This window comes from Lethenteron reissneri, chromosome 50, assembly GCF_015708825.2.
Source record: "Lethenteron reissneri isolate LAM-NWPU_2019-01 chromosome 50, ASM1570882v1, whole genome shotgun sequence".
NCBI classification, from domain to species: domain Eukaryota; kingdom Metazoa; phylum Chordata; class Hyperoartia; order Petromyzontiformes; family Petromyzontidae; genus Lethenteron; species Lethenteron reissneri.
In genome coordinates this window covers 10,707,292-10,726,396 of record NC_083828.1, presented here as the reverse complement: position 1 = coordinate 10,726,396, position 19,105 = coordinate 10,707,292, and the positions used below count along the sequence as shown (strand labels likewise).

Below are 19,105 nucleotides of genomic sequence, written 5' to 3'. Positions count from 1 at the left end.
CCCGTGTGGTCCACGACTCCACCCCCGTGCGGTCCACTACTCCACCCCCGTGTGGTCCACGACTCCACCCCCGTGCGGTCCACTACTCCACCCCCGTGTTGTCCACGACTCCACCCCCGTGTGGTCCACTACTCCACCCCCGTGCGGTCCACTACTCCACCCCCGTGTGGTCCACGACTCCACCCCCGTGCTGTCCACGACTCCACCCCCGTGTGGTCCACGACTCCACCCCCGTGCGGTCCACTACTCCACCCCCGTGCTGTCCACGACTCCACCCCCGTGTGGTCCACGACTCCACCCCCGTGCGGTCCACAACTCCACCCCCGTGCTGTCCACGACTCCACCCCCGTGCGGTCCACGACTCCACCTCCGTGCGTTCCACAACTCCACCCCCGTGCGGTCCACGACTCCACCCCCGTGCGGTCCACCACTCCACCCCCGTGCGGTCCACGACTCCACCCCCGTGCTGTCCACCACTCCACCCCCGTGCTGTCCACAACTCCACCCCCGTGCTGTCCACAACTCCACCCCCGTGCTGTCCACCACTCCACCCCCGTGCTGTCCACGACTCCACCCTCGTGCGGTCCACCACTCCACCCCCGTGCTGTCCACCACTCCACCCCCGTGCTGTCCACCACTCCACCCCCGTGCGGTCCACCACTCCACCCCCGTGCTGTCCACCACTCCACCCTCGTGCGGTCCACGACTCCACCGCCGTCGTTCAGCCAGCTCCCTTTCACTGTCTCAGTTTAAATAACCACACACACGCGGAGCTGTTGCGAGCGCTGCAATAGATCATTGTAAATCATCGCCACGATGGCGAGGAGATGTTCACTCTCTCGCCTGGTGTACAGGAGGTTCTGGGATCTATCCCGACCCTGACGCCTGCTGTATATTTGGAGTTTGCGTGTCTCTCTCCCAGTGATTGCATGAATTTTTCTCCGGGTCCTCCGATTTTCCCCTCCACATTGAGAATCAACATCACGGTGTTTAGAGTTCTTTGGCTACTGCTATACATTTACACACGACGACGACGATGATGATGATGATGATACGCCCACTTCGTTTGAGCTTCCATTCAGTAGCAGCCAGGTCGCTTCTGAACGAGAGCGACGAGCAGCTCAGTGGGGCCTCACCCGGTAAACTAAATTTGTATTTTATATATATATACGTGTGGCGTGAACCGTTAACCGGTTTTTTTCCATTCGGTTACCGGTAACGCAAGAAGACCCACACGGACGCGAGCGAGCCGGGCTACTCGTGCGCGTCGCTGTTGGAGTGCGGCCTGCGGAGTTTATTTGGGAGTCGAGTGGAGGAGTTTATTTGAGACTCCGTCACCCGTGATGTTTGGGGTCAAAACTCAGGGAGGGACGGAGGGCGGTGGGGGGGAACGGGGGGGGGTCTCCCACCATCACCCCTCCCCTGCATCTCGCTTCCCTCTCCACTCCGCTTGCCTCTCCTCACTCCCCACCCGTCTCTCCCCCCTGCCCCCTCTCTCCCCCTCTGTCTCCCGTGTTATGTGCTGGATGTTTTTTGTTGTGTTAAATACTTGAGGGCGCCGCGGTGGCTAGGAGATGTTAACTACCTCGCCTGGTATACAGGAGGTCGTGGGTTCGATCCCGACCCTGACGCCTGCTGCTGCGTATTTGGATTTTGTGTGTCTCTCTCTCTTCCCGTAGTCGCGTGGATTTTTCTCGGGGTCCTCTCACTGCGCCCTCTCCCCACCCCACGTGCGCTCTCTCTCCCCACGTGCGCCCTCTACTCGTCTCGCAGTGTCTGTGTCGGGATCCGAGTCGGCACCCTCCTGCTCCTCCTGACCTCTCCACCATCCGCCTGCGAATCCGATCACTCCTCCTCCACCTCCACCTCCTCCTCCACCTCCTCCTCCACCTCCTCCTCCACCTCCTCCTCCACCTCCTCCTCTACCTCCTCCTCCACCTCCTCCTCCACCTCCTCCTCCACCTCCTCCTCTACCTCCTCCACCTCCACCACCTCCTCCTCCTCCACCAGCATCACCACGCGGGAGAAACCCAACACCGTCGTGAATGTTAACTGTTTTATTATTGTTATAAATCATTGCATTTCGTTATCGTGTGTTTTTTCATACTCCTGAACGTACATGTTCGTTTAGCCCCACAACGACTTCTGTAACCCATAATAGAGAGTTTTTTTTGGGTGAGATCGCGTAAATATATAAATGTGTCGTTAAAACCCACCACCACCCGACACAGCCAACGAGTAAGGGTTGTCACGTAAACAGAACGTGGCCAATTCGTCACTAGTACAGCACTAACCGGTGTGCCGGAGAGCCAAGCCACAACACTGACGTGGCGGGTTTTAACGACACATTCATATACTGACGCGATCTAACCCAAGAAACCTCCATTATAGATGATATTGGTCGCGAAAGCCTCCTACGTGTTAAACTGACTTCTGTAACATCCCCCGCGTGCCCCCCCCCCCACCGACGTCACACGTGACCCCAGAGACTGCTCCTCTGCCCTCCGCTGTTGCTGGAGGGCGACTGCCTCCCACTGCCCAGCAGCAGCGTCCTTCACTCCACCGCATTGCAAACAGCAGCAGAGGCATCATCACCCAGCCGCTATTGTCGGGGTGCTGTGCATTAACCGTATAAGAGGGGGTCATATTCAAATGTTCGATGGATTTAGGGATCGACTGCTGTACGGCCACCTGCAGGCCACCTCGCAGCCCACACCGTGATCGCCCATCCCAGGACTAACCAGGCTCCTTCCAGCTTAGCTTCCGATACCCCTGCGCGGTGATTTACACAGGGGACGCACACACACACACGCGCACACGTGGCAGTCTTGCTCTGGTGTGCCGTGGTGTGACGTGACGCGACGTGGTGTGACGTGGTGTGACGTGGTGTGTGACGTGGTGTGACGTGGTGTGTGACGTGGTGTGTGACGTGGTGTGAGGTGGTGTGAGGTGGTGTGACGTGGTGTGACGTGGTGTGAGGTGGTGTGAGGTGGTGTGACGTGGTGTGAGGTGGTGTGAGGTGATGTGACGTGGCGTGATGTGACGCGACGTGGTGTGACGACGTGTGACGTGGTGTGACGTGGTGTGACGTGGTGTGACGTGGTGTGACGTGATGTGACGTGGCCTGATGTGACGCGACGTGGCGTGATGTGACGTGGTGTGACGTGGTGTGACGCGACGTGGCGTGGTGTGACGTGGTGTGATGCCCTGTGGCGTTGTGTGCCGTGGCTCCAGCTGGCGCTACTTGGGCTTCAGGTAATCGAAGGGCACGAAGCCCTCTTGGCCGCCCAGGCTGACGAGCATCCAGCCGCCCGACGCGTCTCCCAGCGACGCCACCACATCGCCTTGAATCACCGACATCTCCGGCTCCACCTGGGGACGTCGCAGACCCCACAAACATTCCACCAGAGATCCCACTAACATTTCACCAGAGATGCCACAAATATTCCATCCTAGATTCCACAAATGTTCCATCACAGATCCCACAAACATTCTACCAAAGATCCCACAAACGTCCCTTCACAAATCCCACAAACGTTACATCACAGATCCCACAAACATTCTACCACATATTCCACTAACATTCCATCCTAGATTCCACAAACGTTCTATCACAAATCCCACAAACATTCCATCACAGATCCCACGACCTGAACGAGTTCTACTGCAGATTTGAAAGACAATTGGACTGTCCTGAACTACCCCTTCCCACCCAAGAGGCCCCTATCCCACCCCCCACTACAGAGACAACTATCTCCATTCAGGAGGGAGAAGTAAAAAAACTTTTCAAGAGGCAGAACCCACACAAAGCAGCTGGGCCGGACTCTGTCTCTCCAGCCACCCTCAGGCACTGCGCGGACCAGCCGTCTCCAGTGTTCACCAACATCTTTACCACCTCCATGGAGACATGTCATGTACCAGCCTGTCTCAAGTCCTCCATCATCATTCCAGTGCCCAAAAAGCCAAGGCCAACAGGATTAAATGATTACAGACCCATCGCCCTTACCTCCGTGGTAATGAAGTCTTTTGAGCGCCTGGTCCTGGCACACCTCAAAGCCATCACAGACCCTCTACTGGACCCCCTTCAGTTTGCCTACAGAGCCAACAGGTCTGTGGATGACGCAGTTAACATGGCCCTCCACTTCACCCTACAGCATCTGGACTCCACAGCATCCTACGCCAGGATCCTGTTTGTGGACTTTAGCTCGGCTTTTAACACCATCATTCCTAGCCTGCTTCAGGACAAGCTCTCCCTGCTGAACGTGCCAGACTCCACCTGCAGATGGATCACAGACTTCCTGTCTGACAGGAAGCAGTGTGTCAAACTGGGATCACACGTTTCTGCCGCCAGGTCAATCAGCACCGGATCTTCTCAGGGCTGCGTCCTTTCCCCTCTGCTATTCACCCTGTACACCAACAGCTGCACCTCCAGTCACCAGTCCGTCAAACTCTTGAAGTTTGCGGATGACACCACCCTCATTGGGCTCATCTCTGATGGGGATGAGTCTGACTATAGGAGGGAAGCTGACAACCTGGTGACCTGGTGTAGCCAGAACAACCTGGAGCGTAATGCTCTTAAGACCGTGGAGATGGTTGTGGACTTCAGGAAGAATACAGCCCCACTCACCCCCATCACCCTGTGCGACTCCCCAGTCACCAATGTTGAGTCCTTCCGCTTCCTGGGCACTATTCTTTCCCAGGACCTCAAGTGGGAACTGAACATCAGCTCCCTTATCAAGAGAGCTCAACAGAGAATGTACTTCCTAAGGCAGCTGAAGAAATTTAATCTGCCAAAGACAATGATGGTGTGCTTCTATACAGCCATCATTGAGTCCATCCTCACCTCCTCCATCACCGTCTGGTACGCTGCTGCAACTGCCAAGGACAAGAGCAGACTGCAGCGTATCATCCGCACTGCTGAGAAGGTGATTGGCTGTAATCTACCAACCCTTGAGGACCTGCACACTTTGAGGACCCTGAGGCGAGCGAGGAAGATTGCGGACGATTCCTCGCACCCTGGATACTCTCTGTTCCAGATACTCCCCTCCGGCAGAAGGCTGCGGTCCATCAAGACCAAAACCTCACGTCACAAAAACTGTTTTTTCCCATCTGCTGTTGGCCTCCTCAACAAGGCCAAGGGCTTAAAATGATTTTTACACTTAAAATGACTGTTACACTTACTATAACATTTTATCTACATAATTACACCTTTCCATACTTACAACGTGTACTCTTATTTGTATTTTTGTATTTTAAGATTGTTTAATGCGGCTTATTAACATTTTACATTTCGCATTTTATAAGGTCTACTTATTCATAATTTTAAAGATTTTAGCCCTTTAGTATTACTTATACTTTGTAACGTTAGTATAGTTAGAGTGTATACCTTTTATATAAGTTATAATTCCTACTTGTTCAATGTATGCACCGTCCCGTCATAGTGAATTCCTTGTTTGTGCAAACTTACATGGCGATTAAAACCGTTTCTGATTCTGATTCTGACATCACAAATCCCACAAACATTCCATCACAGACCCCACAAACATTCCACCACAGACCCCACAAACACAGATCCCACAAACGTTCCATCACAGATCCTACAAACGTTCCCAGGGGAGCAGCAACAGTTTCCCAGCGCTCTCTACTGCTGCTTCTTCTCCTGTCTTGCCAATAGGGGGGCGGGGGGGGGGGCTATGATGGCTGCTACGTGGTCTCGCCGAGGGGACCCCCAAGTGCCCCTTTCCAGCACAAGGCGAGTCCGCGGCACGTGGCCAGCGAGCGGGCGTCGGTCTGCCAGGAGGGGGGAGGGGGGCGATGATCCCATTACCCACCCACCGAGTGGCCGTGCGGTACCGCGAGGCCGGCACATAGTGGACTACCAGCCGCCATGGTGGCGAGGAGATGTTGACTACCTCGCCTGGTGTACAGGAGGTCGTGGGTTCGATCCCAACCCTGACGCCTGCTGTATATTTGGAGGTTGCAGCTCTCTCATCATCATCATCATCACAGTGGTTAGGAGATGTTAACTACCTTGCCTGGTATACATGAGGTTGTGGGTTTGATTACGAAACCTGATGCCAGTTGTATATTTGGAGTTTGCATGTCTCTCTCTCCCAGTGGTCGCGTGGGTTTTTCTCCGGGTCCTCTGGGTTTTCCCCGACACATTAAGAATCAACATCACGCCTTGAGAGTATGTGGCTGATGCTCTCAATAATCAGCCACTTCATTGGGATGCCAATTGTGATGGCCAGGTCACTTCTGAAAAAGAGCTACAGAGCTCAAGGGCCTTACCTGGTTAAATAAAAATAGTTAATTATAATTAGTTAAGAGTTTAACACGTGGTAGGCTTTCGCGACCAATATCATCCATTACACAGGTTGTTTTTTGGGTTTGATCGAGTAAATATAAATATGTCGTTAAACCCGCCACCACCCGACACAGCCAATTATTAAGGTTTGTCACGTAAACAGAACGTGCCAATTAGTTACAAGTACAGCACCATCGTGAGAGTGGTGGGAGTGGTGGGAGCGGTGGGAGTGGTGGCAAGGGCAGGCACTGTGGGCGATGGTCGAGACCAGCGAAGGAGCGGCAGCCAAGGCAGGGAGCGCTTGGAGTGAGTTTCGGGCCGACGCCACGCGGCAAGCCGCCCGTCGCCACGCGGGGGGGTGGGGGGGGCAGAGCGAGGGCGGCGCCGCGTGGCCCTCGGAGCATGTGGGGTGGGGGGTGCCACGGCGCCGCGGTGGGCACGACGGCTGCCGCCAGTTCGGTTCCCCAATCTTCTCGCGCCACTCGTCCGTGAGCTCATCTCTGTCGCAAAAAAAATCCGCCCCCCCCGACCCCGCGCAGCTTCCACGTCCACGTCCACCCCCCGCTGCTCCTGACGCGCTGAGCCGCGACTTCACCGCCTCGATGTCACGTCGCGCCCGTCGCTCTGCGCCCACGTGGCACCGCTCCTGCTGCCGCCACCACTGCCTCGGCTGCGTTTCTTTTGCAGTTTTTGCTTCTGCTTTTGTGGACCGCCACTGTGGCTAGAAGATTTTGACTCACTCGCCTGGTACGCAGGCAACGGGGAGGTAACCACTCCGTCCCCCACCGTGCCCACCACTCCCACCGTGGCGCCTGAGCCCCATGTCCTGGCGTTCTACGATCCTGTGATGTCTTGTGACACGGGCACTAAAAACTAACTCTTAACTAACGATGCTTAGCAGCAGACACCAACAGCACCTCCACCACCACCACCAACAACAACCGCCATTTGCCACGAAGTGGCGGTGACGTCACCACGACGCTTGTGCCAGGCTATGTGCACCTTGAGGCCAGGTGAAGTATTGAACGCCCGCTGGCAGGAGGTCACGGGGCAGACCCAGGTGCCACAGGTCGACTGACTGAAATGAGTGGCTGATGCACCTCCTGTGCCCCTTACTGTACCAACTTGCTGTGCTTTATCCACCGGGCGCTCCGCTGGTTGTTGTGAGCATCGCTCCTCCGCCCTCCGTTGTTGTTGGAGGGCGACTGCCTCCAACTGCCCAGTAGCGTCCTTCACGAGCCTCCTCCACAGAGGCCGATCTTGACACCGCTGGTACCGGTCATCGGCAAGTCCACTCAGCTCCACGTCCTCCTGTACCACATCACTCCATCTCTTCTCTAGCCCGTGCCACGCCCATTTAGCCCCCTCGATCCGGTCAAACAAAAGCTGTTTCGGCATGCGGTGGCTGGGCATGCGGGCTACATGGCCCAGCCAACACAGTCTTGCCTGCCGGAGGTGCTCACTGATGGGACTTTGTCCAGATCTTTCGAGGATTCGTGAGCTCCTCACACAATCCAGCCTGGTTAACCCCAGGATTGATCGTAGGCAGGCCAGCCTAAATATTTCTAACCGGCGATGATGTTCAATTAGGGGGGTCCACGTTTTCGCAAGCGTAGAGAAGGGAGGGAATAACTGTGGCCGAGAAGACCCGAAGCTTCGTGTGGAGCGAAAGACCAGGTAGCTTCCACACAGTGTCACGCAACCGATGAAAAGATAATGCCGCTCGACTGATTCGGAGTGAGACCTCTATTGTTAAACCGGAGCCGGTCATGAGCAAACTGCCCAGGTATGGGAAACTCTCCACTCTCTCAACAACTGCCCCATCACCGATTGGGAGTTGTGGGGGTGGAGTGCCCGATAGTATAAAATACCCAGGCAGGTGCTTCGTTTTGGTCGGACTGATGGTAAGTCCCCACCTCTTAGTGGCACACTCCAGTTTCAGCAGCAGCACCTCCAACTCCTCTTCTGAGCTGCAATTACCAGATCGTCAGCATACATAACGTGGTTGACCAATAGGGAGCCATCCCTTGACCGCACCCGGGCATCGATCAGCCTCCCATTGTATCTGTACCAAATGGAAATTCCTTCGGTACAGCTACTAAAGGCTTCACGAACTACGCGGTCGAAATAGATGTTAAATAATGTGGGAGCCAGAGGACATCCCTGTCGCACCCCAAGGTGTACAGGAAATGGCTCTGACTCCCGGCCACGTAGTTTTACCCGGGCCTGCTCACCATCATGAAGGTCCTTAATGAGCGTGAGCAGGTGGTCAGGGACTCTGAAAGCACGAAGAACAACCCAGAGCCCAGGCCTACTGATGGTATCATAGGCCTTGACCAGGTCAATAAAGCAGAGATGTAGGTCTTGTTGGAATTCCCTACACCTCTGCTGTAGCAGACGGACAAAAAATATGGCATCTGTGCAGGACCGCCCTTTCCTGAAACTGCATTGGGGCTCCGCAAGCCTCTCGCAAGCCAGCACCACCACTACCAGCACCACCAGCACCACCACAACCACCAGCACCACAACCAGCACCACCACTACCACCAGCACCACCACCACCACTAGCACCAACAGCAGCACCACCACCAGCACCACCACCAGCACCACCACCAGCACCACCACCACCACTAGCACCAACAGCAGCACCAGCAGCACCACCACCACCACTACCACCAGCACCACCACCACCAGCACCACCACCAGCACCACCACCAGCACCACTAGCACCAACAGCAGCACCACCACCAGCACCACCACCAACAATCGCCACTCATTGGCATCGGCGACGACGACGCCAACGGTTGGGAAGCCGGACGTAAAGCCGGACGTCAAGCGTGACGTCCGGCTTGACGTCGCCGTGACGTCAAGCGTGACGTCGGCGTGACGTCACGTCAAGTGTGAGGTCGTGGCGTGAGGTCGTTGCGAGGTACCCGCGAGGTGAAGTCGTGCGTCACCACGTAGAGCTCGCTGGCGCAGGGGCTCTGGCGGCGCGCACGCGGCCCGGCCCTGGGCGGCGCCGCGGGCGCCACGGCCACCGCCCGCTCGGGCCCCACGGTGGCGTAGAGGGCCGTGTCTGGGGGGGGGGGGGGGGGGCAGCGAGAGGTCGAGAGGTCGGGAGGTCGGAGCCACTGACGGGGGTGGGGCGTGCGGGGGGGCTGGCGAGAGGGGGTGGGGCGTAGGGTGGGGGTGCTGGCGAGAGGGGGGGTGGGGTCAGAGGTAGCGCCGGTAATTGTTGCCACGTTGAGCGCTCGCTAACGAGCCGCTCGGAGTCGCCGCGCCGAATCAACGTCAACCTCAGTAGCGGAGGGGGGGGGGATTGTATTTGTCTCCATCTTCTCTCTGTTTCTTTCTTCTTGCCAACAACAACAAACAACAACAACAACAAATCGTGCGGCCGCTCGCCCGCTGATGGGACGTGGCGGGGCGCCTCGACAGCTGTTTTGGGCTCTCGACAAAATCGCCGTGGCGGTGATGACGATGATGGCGATGATGACGGTGATGGCATCGTTATCATGATGATTACATCGTTATCATGATGATTACATCGTTACCATAATGATCGTGATGGCATCGTTATTATGATGGTGATGGCATCGTCATCATGATGACGACGTCGTTATCATGATGACGACGTCGTTATCATGATAACGACGTCGTCAAAGGGGTGGACAACTCCCCCTGCCTCTCCCCCCCCCACCACAGATGCTGGGGCCCAACTCCTCGACGCTCGCAGCTGCAGCAGGAGGAGGAGGAGCAGCAGCAGGAGGAGGAGGAGCAGCAGGAGCAGCAGCAGCAGGAGCAGCAGCAGCAGGAGCAGCAGCAGCAGGAGCAGGAGGAGCAGCAGCAGCAGAAGGAGGAGCAGCAGCAGCAGCTGCAGCAGGAGCAGCAGCAGCAGCAGCTGCAGCTGCAGCAGCAGCAGGAGGAGCAGCAGCAGCAGCAGCAGCAGGAGGAGCAGCAGCAGCAGCAGCAGCAGCAGGAGGGGGAGGTGCGAGTCCCCTGCACTCCGCCACGAGGCGGGACCCAGTCGTGAGCCGCCGCCGCCGGGGAGATGGAATCGAAGGCGGAGAAGCTCGCGGGTCGCGAGTCACAGCCGTGGCGTCGTCACCACTGTGACGTCATCACCACTGTGACGTCATCACCGCTGTGACGTCATCACCGCCCAGGCGTCGTCACCACCGTGACGTCGTCACCACTGTGACGGCATCACCACTGTGACGTCATCACCGCTGTGACGTCATCACCACTGAGGCGTCATCACCACCGTGACGTCATCACCACCGTGACGTCATCACCACTGTGACGTCATCACCACTGTGGCGTCATCACCACTGAGGCGTCATCACCACCGTGACGTCATCACCACCGTGACGTCATCACCACTGTGACGTCATCACCACTGTGACGTCATCACCGCTGTGACGTCATCACCGCCCAGGCGTCGTCACCACCGTGACGTCGTCACCACTGTGACGTCATCACCACTGTGACGTCATCACCGCTGTGACGTCATCACCACTGTGGCGTCATCACCACCGTGACGTCATCACCACCGTGACGTCATCACCACCGTGACGTCATCACCACTGTGACGTCATCACCACTGTGACGTCATCACCGCTGTGACGTCATCACCGCCCAGGCGTCGCCACCACCGTGACGTCGTCACCACTGTGACGTCATCACCACTGTGACGTCATCACCGCTGTGACGTCATAACCACTGAGGCGTCATCACCACCGTGACGTCATCACCACCGTGACGTCATCACCACTGTGACGTCATCACCACTGTGGCGTCATCACCACTGAGGCGTCATCACCACTGAGGCGTCGTCATCTCCCACTGTGACGTCATCACCACTATGACGTCATAACCACCGTGACGTCATCACCACTGTGGCGTCATCACCGCGGCTGTTTCCATAATGTGGCGTTCTTCTGGAACGCGAACGCTCCTCTCGCGTGAGAGCAGGGCGAGGCTGCGAGTGTGGAGCCCTCGTGCTCTACGATGTGGTGGAGCCCTCGTGCTCTACGATGTGGTGGAGCCCTCGTGCTCTACGATGTGGTGGAGCCCTCGTGCTCTACGATGTGGTGGAGCCCTCGTGCTCTACGATGTGGTGGAGCCCTCGTGCTCTACGATGTGGTGGAGCCCTCGTGCTCTACGATGTGGTAGGGCCCTCGTGATCTACGATGTGGTGGAGCCCTCGTGCTCTACGATGTGGTGGAGCCCTCGTGATCTACGATGTGGTGGAGCCCTCATACTCTACGATGTGGCCGCGGTGACGGAATTAGCTCGCGCCTTGGAGTTGTTGACCTGTCGGCCAAAGTCTCGCGCGTTATGAATGTCATGAAAGTGATTCTTGTCGTCGTCGTTGTCGTCATACAAATCCGGCGAACGCAGAGCCGCGTGCCGAGGCCAACGGCGATCGGCTCGTGGTGAGCGGTGGCCACGCGAGTGGGTGAGTGGTGAGCGGTGAGCGGTGGCCACGCGAGTGGGGCAGCGGTGAGCGGTGAGCGGTGGCAACGCGAGTGGGGCAGCGGCGATAGTCCAGCAGTGGAGAGACCACGGCACGTGCTCAGAGCCGCAAGGGTTTCTCACCGAGAGACAGAGGGGGCTCGTCCTTGGGCACGTGGTGAAGCCTGGGAAATCACAGAGAGCCATTGCCACCATCATCGTCGTCGTCGTCATCACCATCGTCATCATCGTCGTCGCCACCATCATCATCATCGTCGTCGTCGTCATCACAATCGTCGTCGTCATCAACATCGTCATCAAAATCACCAACATCGTCATCATCGTCATTCTCGCCACCATCATTATCAGCGTCAGCATCATTGTCACCATCATCATCACCATCATCATCAGCATCACCATCACTGTCACCATCATCATTACCGTCACCGTCGTCACCAAACGACTATGATGTTGATGCTGCAGCAGCAGCTATTAGGTAAGATGATGATGAAGATAACGATGATGAATATGATTTTGCTAATTATTAAAATGATAATGATATGATGACAATAATAACCAGAATGCTAACGATGTTAACGAGGATGACAATGCTTTGTTGCACAGACACAGCCTGTGGTCGTTTCAGGGTAGGGGCGATGTTCATGGCGATAGTGATGATGATGATTATGGTGACAGTGATGGCGATGGTGACAGTGATGGTGATGATGATGGTAATGGTGATGGCTATAATGATGGTGATGACGATGGTGATGACGATGGCGATGATGGTGATGATGATGGTAATGGTGATGGCTATAATGATGGTGATGATGATGGTAATGGTGATGGCTATAATGATGGTGATGATGATGGTGACGGTGATGACAGCGATGGTGATGATGGTGATGATGATGGTAATGGTGATGGCTATAATGATGGTGATCACGGTGATGACAATGGTGCTGACGATGGCAATGATGGTGATGATGATGGTGATGACGATAGTGACGATGATGGCAATGGTGATCACGTTTGTAATGGTGACGGTGATCGTGATGACAACGGTGATGGTGATGATGGTGATGATGGTGATGATGGCGATGGTGACGGCGACGGCGATGATGCTGATGAGTGGCTGTTGGGGCGAGGCCTCACGGGGGCTTCCTGGCGGCGTTGCTCTGCAAGCCGGCGCAGGTCGTCAGCATCAAGGTGGAGCCCTCGTACACAAACGGATCTGGGGACACATCGACATGGGGTCACGGGGGTCACAGAGGTCACGGGGGGCACGGGGGTCACAGAGGTCACGGGGGTCACTGGGTTATAGGAGTCACGGGGGCATGGGGTCATGGGGAGCACGGGGGTCGAAGGGGGCACGAGGGTCATCGCCAACGAGGTGGCCGGGCAGCTCGTCGTTGCGGAGCCGCTGAGATCCTGGGCTCCACTCCGGGTTCAACCCCAACCACTGCCGCGTTCTCAGAGCCATAGACTCACCACACAGAGAGACATATACTCACCACACAGAAACCCATAGACTCACCACACATAGACCCATAGACTCACACAGAGACCCATAGATTCACGTAGAGATCCATAGACTCACACAGAGACCCATAGACTCACACAGAGACCCACAGACTCACACAGAGACCCACAGACTCACACAGAGACCCATAGACTCACACAGAGACCCAGACCCACAGACTCACATAGAGACCCATAGACTCACACAGAGACCCATAGACTCATACAGAAACCCACAGACTCACACAGAGACCCATTTGAGTCACACAGAGACCCATAAACTCATCAGCTCTCGAGACGACACCATTATAGGGATCGGCTCTTGAGACGCAGGACACGTGACTCCGTGGCAGGGCGCGTGGGGAAGCGATGCCCTCTGGTGGTGGAGAGCAGAGGTCACGTGATGGAGATTGGCAGCTCCGAGGTAGTTCTGTGATATGAACTATAAACTAAGCTGGTTTAACACGTTGTAGTAGTCGTTGGACTCCTCGACTTACGAATATTCTACTTACGAACTTTCAGAGATACGAACAAACCAGTGCGTATGTCCAGTTGCCTATTCGGACCGAGAGTCGTAAGTTCAACCGCCACGCAATAGATGGTGGTGGTGGCATCTACATCTGTAGAACATGAAGATGAAGAAGTGGCATCTACATCTGTAGAACGTGAAGAACCAGTGGCATCTACATCTGTAGAACATGAAGAACCAGTGGCATCTACATCTGTAGAACATAAAGATGAAGAAGTGGCATCTACATCTGTAGAACGTGAAGAACCAGTGGCATCTACATCTGTAGAACATGAAGAACCAGTGGCATCTACATCTGTAGAACATGAAGAACCAGTGGCATCTACATCTGTAGAACGTGAAGAACCAGTGGCATCTACATCTGTAGAACATGAAGAACCAGTGGCATCTACATCTGTAGAACATGAAGAACCAGTGGCATCTACATCTGTAGAACGTGAAGAACCAGTGGCATCTACATCTGCAGAATGTGAAGAACCAGTGGCATCTACATCTGTAGAACATGAAGAACCAGTGGCATCTACATCTGTAGAACGTGAAGAACCAGTGGCATCTACATCTGTAGAACATGAAGAACCAGTGGCATCTATATCTGCAGAATGTGAAAAACCAGTGGCATCTACATCTGCAGAACGTGAAGAACCAGTGGCATCTACATCTGCAGAACGTGAAGAACCAGTGGCATCTACATCTGCAGAACGTGAAGAATCAGTGGCATCTACATCTATAGAACGTGAAGAACCAGTGGCATCTACATCTGAAGAACGTGAAGAATCAGTGACATCTACATCTGCAGAACGTGAAGAATCAGTGGCATCTACATCTATAGAATGTGAAGAACCAGTGGAATTTACATCTGTAGAACGTGAAGAACCAATGGCATCTACATCTGCAGAACATGAAGAACCAGTAGCATCTACATCTGCAGAACATGAAGAACCAGTGGCATCTACATCTACAGAACATGAAGAACCAGTGGCATCTACATCTGCAGAATGTGAAGAACCAGTGGCATCTATAGCTGCATAACATGAAGAACCAGTGGCATCCACATCTGCAGAACATGAAGAACCAGTGGCATCTACATCTGCAGAATGTGAAGAACCAGTGGCATCTACATCTGTATAACGTGAAGAACCAGTGGCATCTACATCTGCAAAACATGAAGAACCAGTGGCATCTACAGAACGTGAAGAACCAGTGGCATCTACATCTGCAGAACATGAAGAACCAGTGGTATCTACATCTACAGAACGTGAAGAACCAGTGGCTTCTACATCTACAGAACATGAAGAACCAGTGGCATCTACATCTGCAGAACATGAAGAACCAGTGGTATCTACATCTGCAGAACGTGAAGAACCAGTGGCATCTACATCTGCAGAACGTGAAGAACCAGTGACATCTACATCTACAGAACGTGAAGAACCAGTGGCATCAACATCTGCAGAACGTGAAGAACCAGTGACATCTACATCTGAAGAACGTGAAGAATCAGTGACATCTACATCTGCAGAACGTGAAGAATCAGTGGCATCTACATCTATAGAATGTGAAGAACCAGTGGAATTTACATCTGTAGAACGTGAACAACCAATGGCATCTACATCTGCAGAACATGAAGAACCAGTAGCATCTACATCTGCAGAACATGAAGAACCAGTGGCATCTACATCTACAGAACATGAAGAACCAGTGGCATCTACATCTGCAGAATGTGAAGAACCAGTGGCATCTATAGCTGCATAACATGAAGAACCAGTGGCATCCACATCTGCAGGACATGAAGAACCAGTGGCATCTACAGAACGTGAAGAACCAGTGACATCTACATCTACAGAACGTGAAGAACCAGTGGCATCAACATCTGCAGAACGTGAAGAACCAGTGACATCTACATCTGCTGAACGTGAAGAACCAGTGACATCTACATCTGCAGAACATGAAGAACCAGTGGTATCTACATCTGCAGAACGTGAAGAACCAGTGGCATCTACATCTGCAGAACGTGAAGAACCAGTGACATCTACATCTACAGAACGTGAAGAATCAGTGGCATCTACATCTATAGAACGTGAAGAACCAGTGGCATCTACATCTGAAGAACGTGAAGAATCAGTGACATCTACATCTGCAGAACGTGAAGAATCAGTGGCATCTACATCTATAGAATGTGAAGAACCAGTGGAATTTACATCTGTAGAACGTGAAGAACCAATGGCATCTACATCTGCAGAACATGAAGAACCAGTAGCATCTACATCTGCAGAACATGAAGAACCAGTGGCATCTACATCTACAGAACATGAAGAACCAGTGGCATCTACATCTGCAGAATGTGAAGAACCAGTGGCATCTATAGCTGCATAACATGAAGAACCAGTGGCATCCACATCTGCAGAACATGAAGAACCAGTGGCATCTACATCTGCAGAATGTGAAGAACCAGTGGCATCTACATCTGTATAACGTGAAGAACCAGTGGCATCTACATCTGCAAAACATGAAGAACCAGTGGCATCTACAGAACGTGAAGAACCAGTGGCATCTACATCTGCAGAACATGAAGAACCAGTGGTATCTACATCTACAGAACGTGAAGAACCAGTGGCTTCTACATCTACAGAACATGAAGAACCAGTGGCATCTACATCTGCAGAACATGAAGAACCAGTGGTATCTACATCTGCAGAACGTGAAGAACCAGTGGCATCTACATCTGCAGAACGTGAAGAACCAGTGACATCTACATCTACAGAACGTGAAGAACCAGTGGCATCAACATCTGCAGAACGTGAAGAACCAGTGACATCTACATCTGAAGAACGTGAAGAATCAGTGACATCTACATCTGCAGAACGTGAAGAATCAGTGGCATCTACATCTATAGAATGTGAAGAACCAGTGGAATTTACATCTGTAGAACGTGAACAACCAATGGCATCTACATCTGCAGAACATGAAGAACCAGTAGCATCTACATCTGCAGAACATGAAAAACCAGTGGCATCTACATCTACAGAACATGAAGAACCAGTGGCATCTACATCTGCAGAATGTGAAGAACCAGTGGCATCTATAGCTGCATAACATGAAGAACCAGTGGCATCCACATCTGCAGGACATGAAGAACCAGTGGCATCTACAGAACGTGAAGAACCAGTGACATCTACATCTACAGAACGTGAAGAACCAGTGGCATCAACATCTGCAGAACGTGAAGAACCAGTGACATCTACATCTGCTGAACGTGAAGAACCAGTGACATCTACATCTGCAGAACATGAAGAACCAGTGGTATCTACATCTGCAGAACGTGAAGAACCAGTGGCATCTACATCTGCAGAACGTGAAGAACCAGTGACATCTACATCTACAGAACGTGAAGAACCAGTGGCATCAACATCTGCAGAACGTGAAGAACCAGTGACATCTACATCTGCTGAACGTGAAGAACCAGTGACATCTACATCTGCAGAACATGAAGAACCAGTGGTATCTACATCTGCAGAACGTGAAGAACCAGTGGCATCTACATCTGCAGAACGTGAAGAACCAGTGACATCTACATCTACAGAACGTGAAGAACCAGTGGCATCAACATCTGCAGAACGTGAAGAACCAGTGGCTTCTACATCTACAGAACATGAAGAACCAGTGGCATCTACATCTGCAGAACATGAAGAACCAGTGGTATCTACATCTGCAGAACGTGAAGAACCAGTGGCATCTACATCTGCAGAACGTGAAGAACCAGTGACATCTACATCTACAGAACGTGAAGAACCAGTGGCATCAACATCTGCAGAACGTGAAGAACCAGTGACATCTACATCTGCTGAACGTGAAGAACCAGTGGCATCTACATCTGCAGAACATGATGAACCAGTGACATCTACATCTGCTGAACGTGAAGAACCAGTGGCATCTACATCTGTAGAACGGGAAGAACCAGTGGCATCTACATCTACAGAACGTGAAGAACCAGTGGCATCTACATCTGCAGAACGTGAAAAACCAGTGGCATCTACATCTGCAAAACGTGAAGAACCAGTGACATCTACATCTGCAGAACGTGAAAAACCAGTGGCATCTACATCTGCAGAACGTGAAGAACCAGTGGCATCTACATCTACAGAACGTGAAGAACCAGTGGCATCAACATCTGCAGAACGTGAAGAACCAGTGACATCTACATCTGCTGAACGTGAAGAACCAGTGACATCTACATCTGCAGAACATGAAGAACCAGTGGTATCTACATCTGCAGAACGTGAAGAACCAGTGGCATCTACATCTGCAGAACGTGAAGAACCAGTGACATCTACATCTACAGAACGTGAAGAACCAGTGGCATCAACATCTGCAGAACGTGAAGAACCAGTGGCTTCTACATCTACAGAACATGAAGAACCAGTGGCATCTACATCTGCAGAACATGAAGAACCAGTGGTATCTACATCTGCAGAACGTGAAGAACCAGTGGCATCTACATCTGTAGAACATGAAGAACCAGTGGCATCTACATCTGTAGAACGTGAAGAACCAGTGGCATCTACATCTGTAGAACATGAAGAACCAGTGGCATCTACATCTGTAGAACATGAAGAACCAGTGGCATCTACATCTGTAGAACGTGAAGAACCAGTGGCATCTACATCTGCAGAATGTGAAGAACCAGTGGCATCTACATCTGTAGAACATGAAGAACCAGTGGCATCTACATCTGTAGAACGTGAAGAACCAGTGGCATCTACATCTGTAGAACATGAAGAACCAGTGGCATCTATATCTGCAGAATGTGAAAAACCAGTGGCATCTACATCTGCAGAACGTGAAGAACCAGTGGCATCTACATCTGCAGAACGTGAAGAACCAGTGGCATCTACATCTGCAGAACGTGAAGAATCAGTGGCATCTACATCTATAGAACGTGAAGAACCAGTGGCATCTACATCTGAAGAACGTGAAGAATCAGTGACATCTACATCTGCAGAACGTGAAGAATCAGTGGCATCTACATCTATAGAATGTGAAGAACCAGTGGAATTTACATCTGTAGAACGTGAAGAACCAATGGCATCTACATCTGCAGAACATGAAGAACCAGTAGCATCTACATCTGCAGAACATGAAGAACCAGTGGCATCTACATCTACAGAACATGAAGAACCAGTGGCATCTACATCTGCAGAATGTGAAGAACCAGTGGCATCTATAGCTGCATAACATGAAGAACCAGTGGCATCCACATCTGCAGAACATGAAGAACCAGTGGCATCTACATCTGC

The 19,105-nt window shown here is 52.9% G+C and overlaps 1 protein-coding gene across 1 annotated transcript in view; it reads right to left on the bottom strand.

The window, feature by feature from the left end:
• Positions 1–2,042: 2,042 nt before the first annotated feature.
• Positions 2,043–19,105, bottom strand: part of LOC133355039 (proline-serine-threonine phosphatase-interacting protein 1-like) — a 31,263-nt gene continuing 14,200 nt past the window's right edge. Inside the window, exons 5-8 of the mRNA XM_061572297.1 lie at positions 12,920–12,998; positions 11,909–11,949; positions 9,241–9,383; positions 2,043–3,372 (exon numbers count right to left, since the gene is read on the bottom strand). Of these exons, the coding sequence (XP_061428281.1) occupies positions 3,241–3,372; positions 9,241–9,383; positions 11,909–11,949; positions 12,920–12,998 (395 nt within the window). The 3' untranslated portion in view covers positions 2,043–3,240. The remainder of the gene's footprint in view (positions 3,373–9,240; positions 9,384–11,908; positions 11,950–12,919; positions 12,999–19,105) is intronic.